The sequence below is a fragment of the Ursus maritimus genome, unplaced genomic scaffold, assembly GCF_017311325.1.
Source record: "Ursus maritimus isolate PB19 unplaced genomic scaffold, ASM1731132v1 scaffold_14, whole genome shotgun sequence".
NCBI lineage: Eukaryota > Metazoa > Chordata > Mammalia > Carnivora > Ursidae > Ursus > Ursus maritimus.
In genome coordinates this window covers 63,570,838-63,584,087 of record NW_024423786.1, presented here as the reverse complement: position 1 = coordinate 63,584,087, position 13,250 = coordinate 63,570,838, and the positions used below count along the sequence as shown (strand labels likewise).

Sequence of the window (13,250 nt, the reverse complement as noted above, 5' to 3'; positions counted from 1 at the left end):
TTGGCTAGGACAACCTCCCTGTGCTCTCAAAAGGCTACAGAGATAGAGTATATTAAGCTGCAAGGCACGGAATGCCCCCCTCGCCCTGCCATGAGCCCAGTCCAGAGGAAGCCGCCATTATTAACTGCGCTACCTGCCGCTCCAACTTCGTCCTCTTTACGAAGCTTTATTTAGATTGAATCGGCACTTAAGCTTTTGCTTTTGCTATGGGCTTTGCTATCTCAGAGCCTGGTTTACCACCCGAGTTTCAAAGAGCGAGAAATCTTTTTTCTGGGAACAATGTAGAAACTCAATACCTTGGCTATTTCACTACGTATGATTCACAAAGCATCCACAACATTTTGGGAAAAGGCACAGAGCACTCAATCGCACGCACCCATGTAAGCCAGTAAATACCAGTGTTTTCCAGGAGGTACTTGAGGGAGCACTCGATGGCAAGAAAGAATCCATCCAGCAGCATCTCATCAATGTAGTTAAGGTAAGTCTTCCAGATATTAGAGGTTGGGTCTGCTGCAAACAGACCGAGATTTTCCTACAGAATAAAGAAGAACGGCTTTAAACCATGTTTAATAATATGGAAGAACTGGCTAGTTATCATTAATGGGAATAAAACCACCACCAGGGCAGGGGGAAGCATTCTTGTGAAAAGTTTGCTATTACATATATTTCGAATCCATTCTGTCTAATGGGTATAACCACTGAGCGAAAGGAACACGAAGTTAATCCATGAAGGGAATATGGGGTCTCATTCTGTCCCCGAGAGAGGAGGATGGGGGTCAGGCCACTTTCCCAGGAAAAATGGGACACAGGGTGTGATTTATAAGTGTAGACGGCTGTGCTATGGCAGAAGCTACAACAAGACAGAAGTTAGGGCAGAGAGAGGAAGGGACGCTGCGGGTACAGGGCTTTAGGATTCAAGGTGTGTAAGAAATTTGGGGTTTAAGCAAGTAAAGCATTTCCTGGCTAGTCCTTAGAAATGAGCTGGACTGCTTTGTTCGGGGCATTTACTATTAAAATGCCATCATTCTCAGTGATTTAGAAAATGCATACACATAGGGGCACCTGGGTGACTCCGTCAGTTAAGCGTCCGACTCTTGATTTCAGCTCAGGTCACGAGCTCAGGGTCATGAGATTAAGGCCCGTGGTGGGCTCTGTGCTGGGCATGGAGCCTGCTTAAGATTCTCTCTCCCCCTCTCCCTTTGCCCCACTCCCCCAAAGAGAGAAATAAAAGAAAATGCACTGACATAAAGGAACACACGTGTGTTCCCTCCCCCCAGCCCCTCCCTCACCTGATGGCACGCACACACATCCCACCTACTCATCACCACTTTCATTATCAAGCCTCCTGACCTCAACTTTCCATCTATTCCAGATCTTCAAACAAAGTGGTAACGACTTTGTGGAAGTACGTTTTTTTAAGGCAACGCACACCCCTTTACAAACATTTCCTTGTATAAACCCCCCCTGGATTAAAAAAAAAAAAAAAACCTTCATGATCCGGTCTTTAAGTGACGAAACTCTAAAAGGTCTAAAATGCATTACATACCCCTTTCTTTCCAAAGTAGAGAGATTCTCTTAATGACTTAAAGCCCATCATCACAGAAATAATACAGTGACAATATCGAGTTGCTCTCAGAAGTATATGTGTCTGTCTGCTTATTTTTTTAAAAAACATTTCATTTTTATGACTGCTTTATAGAATCCTTCTATCTTCTCCATAATGTCACACCATCAGTACGGCTATTTCTACATTTTGACCCTTGACCTCAGCTCTACTATGTTCAGAGGAGCAAAATATTAGAATTTCTGTGATCTAAGAAAGAAATGGCTTGAGTTTCTGATTCCAGCCAAGACAGAGGAAGGAGATCTGACCCGCCATTCCGCTACATATAACTACACAGCTGGATCCAAGAAACGATTCTTTGGGGGCAACTAGAGAACAGGGATGTGATCCTCAGAAAAGAGAAATCCTCAAGCTGAGCTTCACGACCACCTGACTTTCTACCTACAGGCACTTTCCAAACTGTGGCTCAGGGACGTGGACTGCAATGACAGACATCCTTCCTGCTGGGCAGAAAAAAAACCAGCAATGGGGGCTTGGGGGCTACGGAGATTGCGGAGTCTCCTTGAATTGTTGAACATGCAGCTGCATATCCCAAGGGCCAGGCTCGGTAAGGCTGGGCAGAGCCCAGTTGTCGTAAGCTGCACGGAGATCGTGTGGTCATACGGTACTGGACGTTCCTGTTCTTTCAGAAATAATAGAAGACCTTACAGATAGCCCAGGAATTCTGCTGAGACCCCAGAAACACCATGCTTTGGGGGTTAGGGCTGCCCTAGAGTAAGGCCTCCTTAGACCCACCCTCACAAAGCTCAACTTTGAGGCTTGACAGAATCAAGCTGACCCACTGGTAGGTTAACTGCCTGCCAAAGCAAACACGCAAACTCTTTAAGGGAAATCACAACTCCATTCTAAAGCAGCATCCAACATGACTAGAACAGAACAAAAAAATTACTAGACACGCAAAGAGGCACGGAAGCGTGACATTTAACGGAGAGAGGAAATAATCACCAAGAACAGACTCAGCAAATAATTGCCATACCAATTCTGGAATGCCTCTTCCTCAGATTTATCTCATGTGGGAGAAAAATCAACTCTGTCACATTAAAAAAAAGAAAAAAGATGATGACTCAGAAAATAAAAGAGATGTTGGCATTAGCAGACAAGAGTGTCATCATCTGATTGAAAAACTCCTCAAACATCATTAAAGATGATGAAAAACAGGTTCAAGAGGCTCACAGACTCTGAGCTGGGTGAACAGAAAGCAAACCTATCTGGGCACATCACAGTGAGACAGGAAAAAAAAAAATTACAAAGATTGAAAAAAGAATCTATTAAAAGCAGCCTGAGAGAAACAATACAGTACATAGAGGGGAACAAAGACACAAATCACAGCTGGCTTCTCAGAAACACTGGGGGGGGGGGGAGGAGAAAAGGAAATAATGTTTGTAAGACAAAACTGTCTATGCAGAATTCTATACCCAATGAAACTATCCTTCAAAAACAAAAGTGAAATAAGGACATGTCAGAGAAAGAAAAACTGAGAGTGTGTGTCATTCACACACTGCAAGATCTGCAAGAAAGACTAAAGGGAGTTCTTCACTCTTCAGGCTGCAGAGAACTGACCACAGGTGGCAGGTCCGTTTTCAAGAAAAAAAAAAAAAAAGTCTGGAAATGGTGAGTATGTGGGTGAATATAAAATACTATACATATTTTTTGAGTTTTTATTTTTTTTTTTTAAAGATTTATTTATTTGAGAGAGAGAGAGTGTGAGGGATAGGGGCAGAGGGAGAGGGAGAGAATCCTAAAACAGGCTCCCTCCCAGGACCCCAATATCACGACCTGAGCCGAAATTAAGAGTCGGAGTCAGGGGTGCCTGGGTGGCACAGCGGTTAAGCGTCTGCCTTTGGCTCAGGGCGTGATCCCGGCGTTCTGGGATCGAGCCCCACATCAGGCTCCTCCACTATGAGCCTGCTTCTTCCTCTCCCACTCCCCCTGCTTGTGTTCCCTCTCTCGCTGGCTGTCTCTCTGTCGAATAAATAAATAAAATCTTAAAAAAAAAAAAAAAGAGTCGGAGTCAAATTGAACCATACTGTGGCTAGGTTCCTGTATTTCACAGGAAAACTCGAAACTGATTGTGAATCATTTGAGTCACAATAACCGCAGAACCACCACAGCAAATGTCATGCAACAAGATGGAATGCCCACTGCCAAATCAGAATATTTAAAAAAAATAGCTAACAACAAGAAGGTAGGAAAGGAAGAACAGAAAAGCAAAACAGACATAAAGCAAATAGGAAATGGCAAGATGGCGAGCTAAACCCAATGGTACCAATAATGACGTTCAATGTAATAGTCCAAACATTCCGGTTAATCGGCAGAGTTGTTAGGCAAGTAAGTCTCCACTGTACTGTCTGTAAGAGAAGAACTTCGAATCCAAGGAAACAAACAGGTATGTGGAATGTAGAAGGGCGGGAAGATAGGTAGGGCGAAGTAGGAACGGTGAATCTGGAAGGCAAGACTAGAGTATTAAAACAGGAAAAAAGAGACCTCGGGGCAAGGGAGTGCTCTGAGAAATAAAAATAGAATTTCATAAGAATAAAGTAGTCAGTTCATCAGGAAGTTGTAATAATTATAAACGTGTTTGTAGTAAAAGAGAGTCAAGGGCAGCGGGGTGCCTCAGTCAGTTAAGCATCCGACTCCTGGTTTCAGCTCAGGTCATGATCTCAGAGTCTCAAGATTGAGCCCCGCAAGGGCTCCACACTCAGTGCAGAGTCTGCTTAAGACCCTCCTCCCTCTCCCTCTGCCCCTCCCCCCTAAAATAAATAAATCTTTTTAAAAAAGAAAAAAAAAGAACATCAAATACTTGATGAAAACTCTGACCGCACTAAAGGCTTAGACAAATCATCACAGGCTCTGGAATTTTAACACTCTACCTGCAGTAAATGGTAGAACGAATGGACAAAAAACTCAGAAACCATTCAGAAGATCTGCACAATACTATCAACCACTTTGAACTAATTGATATTTATAGGACACAATACCCAGCAATGGATGAATAAATGTATTTTCAAGTGTGCAAGGAACATGCAATAAGATGGACAGTCTTCTAGGTCATGGAACAAGTCTCGGTGAATTCCAAACAATTCAGATCTTAGAGAGTATTTTCTCTGATCACAGCGGGACTGAACTAGATGTCAACTTCATCAAGTTATCCAGAGAAGCCCCGAACATGTGGAAATGAAACAATGCACTTCTAAATGACCGTTGAGTTAAAGGATGAGTCACAAGCAAAAAAAATTTAAGACTGAACGACAATGGAAATGAGGCACATGAAATTTGTGGAATGTAACTAGAGCACAGCTCTAGTTATGGGGAAAATGATGTCAAATGCCTGTATTCAAAAAGAAGAAAGGCTTAAAATCTATACCCTAAGTTTCTGCCCTTAGGTTGCGGGGGAGGGGGGAAGCATCATAACCCCAATTAAGAAAAGAAAGGATAAAGAACAAAGAGCAGAAACTAACGAACTAGAAGACAGATAAATAAAATTAACGAAGTCCAAAGTACAACAGGTTACTTGCTTCAAACCACAGATAATTCCAAATAGCAAGTATGATTCGTTACCGACTTTGGCTATGAGATCAATCTGCTAGAACTGGCCAGTGTAGGGCAGATGGGGTAGGACCGTAGCCGGTGGCCACTCACATCTCCCTTCCATGGTTCGGTCTTTGATGGCAGACACGCGGTTGCCCTGATCGCAAGGCAGGGCAGAGCCTTACTCCCACACTGCTTCTTCTCTTTACCAAAGGCAGGTAGGTAGGGAGACCATGGTCATCTTTCACGTCCTCGGGCGTACAGAGCTAAGTGACGGAGATATTGCTGGGGGCCCGCACCACACTGTGCGGGCAAGTCAGGGCTGGTTGGTATAGAAGCTAATTCAGGGTTCTATACCCGGCATGCCCTTCTATCTCCTTGGGGTTTGGCATGGGACTTACGTCATGCCAATGTCTTAACTACCATTAAGAAAGTATTGATTTTGACACACTGATACCAGAATGTGTCTTTCCTCTCTTCCTGTCCGTTAGCTTTACTTCTCTTGCTATCACTATCAACCTCCATCCCTGAATACAGGAGACACAGCATCTATTGACTGTTCTCACTTTCAAATCGTTTCCTGCACCCAAACACATTTCCCGATGCGCCCCCTCGGCCAGTGGCATGTGTATCTGGAGGCTGGTTATTACCTGAACGAGAGCGTGAATCTTAAGTCCAGATTCCTTGATGAGACGGTAATATTTCTCCATCCGATAATGCTGATCATCCATGGAAAGAAGGCATTCCTTTTTTCCATCTTTTCTCTTAAATACTGGAGACACCCAGGTTTTCATGACGTTTTGGATCTCTTCCACATTGTCTTTAGCTTTCTGAATTCTTTGTTCGAGATCATGAATGCTATCGGTGATTTGAATGACATAATCCCAAATGCCTGCTCCCCCAAAGAAACATAATCAATTGAAATACCTGAAGTTCTAGTTAGCATAAAAGGAAGGGATTTAATATTTGTAGGGTTGTTGTTTTTTTTTTAAGATTTTATGTATTTATTTGAGAGAGTGTGGGAGAGAATGAGTGGGGGTGGAGGGAGAGGGAGAAGCAGACTCCCAGCAGAGCAGGGAGTCCGATGCAGGACTCGATCCCAGGACCCTGGGATCATGACTGAGCCGAAGGCAGATGCTTAACTGACTGAGCCACCCAGGCAACCCTAATATTTGTAGGTTTTAAAAGACTTTTCTGCACAGATTACTTTGTTATCACCAGAGCCTTTTTCTTCCTAGTTGTGGTGAACAGCCAGTGCTTACCATAACCCTGATTATGGAGTAAAAGAAATAGGGGCGCCTGGGTGGCACAGCAGTTAAGCGTCTGCCTTCGGCTCAGGGCGTGATCCCGGCGTTATGGGATCGAGCCCCACATCGGGCTCTTCCGCTATGAGCCTGCTTCTTCCTCTCCCACTCCCCCTGCTTGTGTTCCCTCTCTCGCTGGCTGTCTCTATCTCTATCGAATAAATAAATACTTTAAAAAAAAAAAAAAGAAATAAAGAGGTAATGCTTACCTACCAAGGACACAAAAATTGGCACAGTGGCTGGGGCTTACCAGTGCACCACGATGATTTCATTTGGGTTAATGGACCTTATTTTTTTAAGCACTTTTGCATTATTAAATGTTGAAAATATTGTTCCCTCTTGCATATAAAATAAAGTTCGAACTCGCTTAATATGGCATTCCAGGACTTCTGAGTTGACGGTAACTTTCTTTTGAAACTCGACCTCTTTTGAGGACTCTAAGGAGAATTAATCTCCCTCCCATGATTCATCATGCTTTATTTTTATTTTATTTTTTTTTAAAGATTTTATTTATTTATTCAACAGAGATAGAGACAGCCAGCGAGAGAGGGAACACAAGCAGGGGGAGTGGGAGAGGAAGAAGCAGGCTCATAGCGGAAGAGCCCGATGTGATCCCGGCTCGCCGGGATCACGCCCTGAGCCGAAGGCAGACGCTTAACCGCTGTGCCACCCAGGCGCCCCCATCATGCTTTATTTTTAACTGTGTGATGGCTTTTTACTGTAGCCTGTCTTACATGACTTATAGTTGTACATATGTCTGTCGTCCCAACTACATGTGAGCTCTTTGCAGGTAGGAACCACGTCCCATACCCCTCATATTCCATATCCCCCCCACACACACGCAGTACCCTGCAAATGTTAATCCATCCATGAAATTCGTACTGGATTGGAAGATACATGAAAATTAAATGCATAGGACCCCCATTTAAGATGTCTACAGTCCAGGGGCGCCTGGGTGGCTCAGTCGGTTAACCATTCAACTCTTGATCTTGGCTCAGGTCATGATCTCATGGGTCATAGGATCCAGCCCCACACTGGGCTCCACGCTCAGCAGGCAGTCTGGTTGAGATTCTCTTCCTTACCCTTTCTATTTCCCCCCACCCCTCCTTCCACTCTTGCACTGTCAAATGATTAAATCTTTAAAAAAAAAAAGATACCTACAGTCTAGCGAAGAAAACTAAGTCACAATGTAGTAAAAGCCTTCATTCAGAGCACAACCAATATATGGTGGAGACTGCGGGGAGTGTCATTCAACCTTGGAGCCTCTCCCAGCGTGTGGTACAAGATTTTCTAAATCTGGGGCGCCTGGGTGGCACAGCGGTTAAGCGTCTGCCTTCGGCTCAAGGCGTGATCCCGGCGTTATGGGATCGAGCCCCACATCAGGCTCTTCCACTATGAGCCTGCTTCTTCCTCTCCCACTCCCCCTGCTTGTGTTCCCTCTCTCGCTGGCTGTCTCTATCTCTGTCGAATAAATAAATAAAATCTTTAAAAAAAAAAAAAAAGATTTTCTAAATCTACCGATCATATGCAAAGAGAAGGAAAACAAGGAATACTAGCCCTTCTTGCCTTCTCTGCTTTGGATAGGTGTCTGAGAGGGCAGGCTTGTGTTTCAAACACAAACCAGATTACTGGGGGGAGGGGGGGAATTATTCACAGTTCTACCAACTTTATCAGGATCTTGACCCCCAAACTCCCCCACCAGATTCCAGGCGGTGCCCCGTTACCTTCTGTTTTCCAGTTCAGAGTTCCCTCTGCAGCTCTCAGGCGGAGATCGATACCCCGCAGCTCTTCCTCCACTAATGGAAACTCCACCTCTACAAGAGTCTTCACCACCTTGTTGTACCAATCTGCCATCAGCTCCAACTTGGCCACGAGCTGCCGATAGAATTCCCTGGAGGAGAACATGGCTGCCGCTGTCTCAGGAATGCGGTGCATCTGCCTGGGCTCGAGATAACTCATTTCCTTCAGCACCGAAATCAGCTGGAGAGGAGAATCGGCATTAAGTGGCTGTAGCTCCGTGGCAGGGAAAAGCAGCAATTACCAGTCAAGGACTGGAAAACCCGAGGACCCCAAAGACCTTCTGGGTCCCTTCTTAACTTCCACTCCAACCTGTTCCTTAAATCTAGAGAAAGGAAGTTGGGTTTTGGGCAGAAGGAAGAGGACTCAGAGGCAGAGGGTCTTAACCAAGTCAGTAAATCCCAAAGAGCAACAACAAAAACTCGAGAAAGGTGGCATGAGGGACAGGACAGGCTACCTTGATGCTCTCACCACACGGCTGACACAGTGGCGGGCTTGTGCTGACTGAGCCAGCTCATTCCCATGGAGGGGTGAAGGTGCAAGGGAGGGGAATCACCAGGTAGGCCAGCCACATGCCTGGGCAGCCTCAAACTCAGACTTCCGGTATTCTCCCCAACCAGGTCACACACACACAACCACTGACAGGACTGAGAGGAGATGCCCACTGCACAACTTTGTTAGATATAATCGTTTGACATAGCCCTTCCTTTCTGAACAAGCCTGCGTTGGCATGTCTTTGGGTTTTAATACACTAGGAAACGGAAGTCACCCAGGCCACTCTGAACCTCTGTGGGTGCTAAGTTTAGAGGAACTGCCCAAGTGAGAGGCAAAGCAGATGTGGTCCAATGGAAAAAGAGGCCTTTGGCTGGGCTTTTAGGTAGCCCGGACTTCACCCTTTTTTATTTTAAGATTTTATTTATTTAATTGAGAGAGAGAGAGTGTCAGGGAGGAGCAGAGGGAGAAGGACAAGCAGACTCTGCACTGAGCACGGAGCCTGATGCAGGGCTCGATCCCACAACCCTGAGATCATGACCTGAGCTGAAATCAAGAGTCAGATATGCTCAACTGACGGAGCCATCCTGCTGCCCCAACGACCCCTTTATTTATCCCATTTACCTCCGAACCTATGAGGACTGATGTGGATAGGTATGGGTGACAAAACAGATACCAGGCCACAGATTGTCCACACTCCCCTTTTGCTCCCCTCCCCCCACCTCTGCATGGAGACACCTGGCTCCTAGCTCTTCGTGCAGTGGTTCTAGGCCAATGCTTCACTGCTGCCCAGCCAATCCAACTCAGGGTTAAGGCAAATGCTAACCACTCAGCAGGGAAATGACCTCAGCCCCCTAGCTTACTTTGAATAAGCTCAAGATAGCTATTAAAAATTAAAACCTGGGGGGCGCCTGGGTGGCGCAGTCGTTAAGCGTCTGCCTTCGGCTCAGGGCATGATCCCGGCGTTATGGGATCGAGCCCCACATTGGGCTCCTCCGCTGGGAGCCTGCTTCTTCCTCTCCCACTCCCCCTGCTTGTGTTCCCTCTCTCGCTGGCTGTTTCTGTCAAATTAATAAATAAAATCTTTAAAAAAAAATTAAAACCTGGAAGCTATTTACATAATATTGAGGCAGAGAAGGCCCTTCCAAACATACAACCAGAAAATATAAGATAAAACTTATAAGCATAAAGTATCATTCACATAACAAAATGACACACCTCAATGGGTAAAAAAAAATGCAACAGATTTCTTAATATCTGACAAATATTTCCTAAATATTCTAACAAATTCAGAGGAAAAGAGGGCACTTTCACTCCAAAGTGGGAGAAAGACACGAACAGGCGATTCGTTGAAGAAGAAATATAACTGGCCAATGAACACATGAGAAAGTTCTACTTTACTAGTGGTCAAATAAATATAAATTAAAACAATGCTGAGATATTGTATATATATTTAGTTCAACAGGCTGAAAGTGATTTGAAGAAATGGATAATATCTTTCTGGCAGGAAAATGACAGAGTTCCATCTTCCTGAAGAACAAATTGATAGGACACATGTGAATCTCAAAAAGTGAACATTCTTTACCCAATTTCTACGCATTTATTCCAAAGAAACCACTGAGGATGGATGCAACAATAACCAAAGATGTTTCTTGTAGCATTATTTACACTGTATTTTATTTCATTGTAAGATGCCTTCCATGGTAAGATTTGCTATTATTTCATGTCCAACTACGGAAGAAAGAAAAAAAATGTGGTGTGTTAAACTATAAACACATGCCATTTTCAGAGACACCAAGATGTTAAAAAAGAAAAAGTGCATCCTACGATCAATGAAATACAGATTGATAAAACTAGAAAATAATTTAAATGCCAACAGGGAATTTAAAATAGTTTAAAGAAATACTTTACAAAAACATATATAGGTTTTCCCGTATAATCCCTATCCTGGCCCCAAAGGGGCAAATCTGATTATGTCCTTCTAGAATATGTTTCTATTCATTCTTATTAGCACAGCCGTTGTCACATTGCTTGAAGTTGGAGCTAAGGGATGGTTGCAGCTCTTTTTGACTTGTGCATTTGGTGGTCTCCCCTTGACTCACTTTATAATTCAGGTATTAATTCCCTCTCCCCTTTTCATCCCTCCTTTCCTCCTCTCACCTATGGACACCTCTAAAGCACCTCCTATGTGCTGTGCATTGGGGCAGGGAGAGTCCTTGCTCTGGAGTATACGGAGGAGGAGTGGTCCATCCTCAATAATGTCTCATCCTGAAGGCTGCATTCCTACAATTACAACATCTAGACTGTGGCCTAGCTGGTAATCCAGAAACTCCTCACTTTGGGCATTTAACATTCAACACTGCTCACAGTGAATGCTGATAATATTATGCCAAGGAGGGGCGCCTGGGTGGCACAGCGGTTAAGCGTCTGCCTTCGGCTCAGGGCGTGATCCCGGCGTTATGGGATCGAGCCCCACATCAGGCTCTTCTGCTATGAGCCTGCTTCTTCCTCTCCCACTCCCCCTGCTCGTGTTCCCTCTCTCGCTGGCTGTCTCTATCTCTGTCGAATAAATAAATAAAATCTTTAAAAAAAAAAAAAAAAAAGATTACGCCAAGGAGTTAAATGAGTTAAATGACAGGCTCATGTCATATCAAAGGGAAGAAATGGACCCTCCAACTCCCTTTGCTGACTTTTATTCCAGTCGGAATCGATGTTCTACTTAACACGTAATTTTCTCAAAAGACACTCACAGGCTACCAGCTCCGTTTCTGGCTCTCTCTACGCTGCATTCCTGGAAAACACGCCACTGAGACAGAAGCAGGCAACTGCTTCTAGCTCAGTGCAGCCGATATTATTGAAATTTTTTTCTTCTGATATACTTCCTGATTTGGCTGGGCTAGCCTTTGGATTTCATGTTCTCCAGCCTTGCGTTCTCCATGCTGCATAAGGGCCTTCTGCTCTTCTGAGCGTCGAGATCAGGCTCTCTGAACCTCAAGCACTATGGACACTTTCAGACAAAACTCTTGGTTGTGGGGTGCTGTCCTGCATGTTGTTAGAAAGTTCAGCAGCATCCTGAGAATCTAGTCGCCCAAAGACACTGGCATCTAGGCCATGTTTGACAACCCAAAACATCTCCAGTTGAATAGCAGTCATCTAGATTATGTCCAAAGCCACTCCACTGTGATGTATCATATATGATCTAAAAAAGGTACATCTTTTCAAGTTGAGGTTCTAGCTCCCAAGCAGCTGGTGGGTTCCTGGAGGGCGGGAATGGGCTCTTATACGGGGTTGGCCCTCCCGTGTCTAGTCAAAGGCCTTCATGTGGAACATGCGTTCAAGGTAGGTAGGTGCGGTCAACTGGGTTTGGTACCACATGGTAATGCTGTTACCCCATCTGTCCAAAGACGGGGAGCAGTGTCTATTACCTGGTTAAATATACACCTTCTGGAATTCCATGTAGCGAGTATCTAGGATATGACATTTAAACTTCCGGCTGGGTTCACCTTGAGTGTAACTGCCATCCTAACGTTGTGTCTAAAGCCAAGTTCATCATAAAGGTGTTATCGCACACACAGGAAAGTTTAAAAAATTATTTTGCAATATCTCCTGTTGTGCAAAATCAATGCAAATCTATTGGCCAGCCATGGAATAAAAGGTGGACATTGGACAACTTAAGAAAACACTGCACCACAGGATTCATCCCCGAAAGGAGATCCAGGGTAGAAATTCTTCTAGGCAGCTTCTGCACATTCTTATAAAAAGCCTTTTCGCCCGGGAAATCAGCAGAGTTAAAGGAGTCCCTTCAGGAACCCGAAAGGAAGTTCCTGCTGCCTGACTTACCTGGGGGTTAAAGTTGACGGTGATCTGCTTCGTCTCTGGGTCACGTTTCAGGAGTGGCTGAGAAAGATTGTACTGGGAGTTCTCTGACACTGTCTGACACCAGTCCTCATAAAGTCTTGTCTCGTACCTGCAAAAACCAGAGACGACAGCCACCTCTTACACACCCTCCCAGCACCTGGCAATGACCAACCGAAGACAGAGATATCTTAACATATATATAACCCAGATAGCTACGTATGTATATGCACACATGTGTATCATGAACTGAAGATACTGTTGGTATAATACCTGAATCCATTATTTTTTTATTTTTTAAAGATGTTTATTTGAGAGAGAGAGGGAGTGTGAGTGCATGCGTGCACAGGTTGGGGGGAGGGGCAGAGGGAGAAACAGACTCCTTGCTGAGCAGGGAGCCCAACTCGGGACTCAATCCCAGGACCTTGAGATCATGATCAGAGCCAAAGGCAGACGCTTCACCCACTGAGCCACCCAGGCGCCCCTCCCTGAATCCATTCTTAAGTCAGAGTCAATGGCTCAGCCAGACACGTTAGCTCCTGCAGGTAACACCTCGTTCTGAAAGGTGGCCCAGCTTAAATCAGAGGAGAGCAGAAAGAAAGGCTCTGTGCAATCTTTGCAGGGCATAAGGCGACTTGTGATTAGTCTCA

General features: G+C 44.7%; 1 protein-coding gene across 1 annotated transcript in view; it reads right to left on the bottom strand.

The window, feature by feature from the left end:
- Positions 1 to 13,250, bottom strand: part of DNAH9 (dynein axonemal heavy chain 9) — a 312,417-nt gene that overhangs the window by 260,292 nt on the left and 38,875 nt on the right. Inside the window, exons 12-15 of the mRNA XM_040630049.1 lie at positions 12,586 to 12,712; positions 8,181 to 8,436; positions 5,803 to 6,044; positions 397 to 532 (exon numbers count right to left, since the gene is read on the bottom strand). Of these exons, the coding sequence (XP_040485983.1) occupies positions 397 to 532; positions 5,803 to 6,044; positions 8,181 to 8,436; positions 12,586 to 12,712 (761 nt within the window). The remainder of the gene's footprint in view (positions 1 to 396; positions 533 to 5,802; positions 6,045 to 8,180; positions 8,437 to 12,585; positions 12,713 to 13,250) is intronic.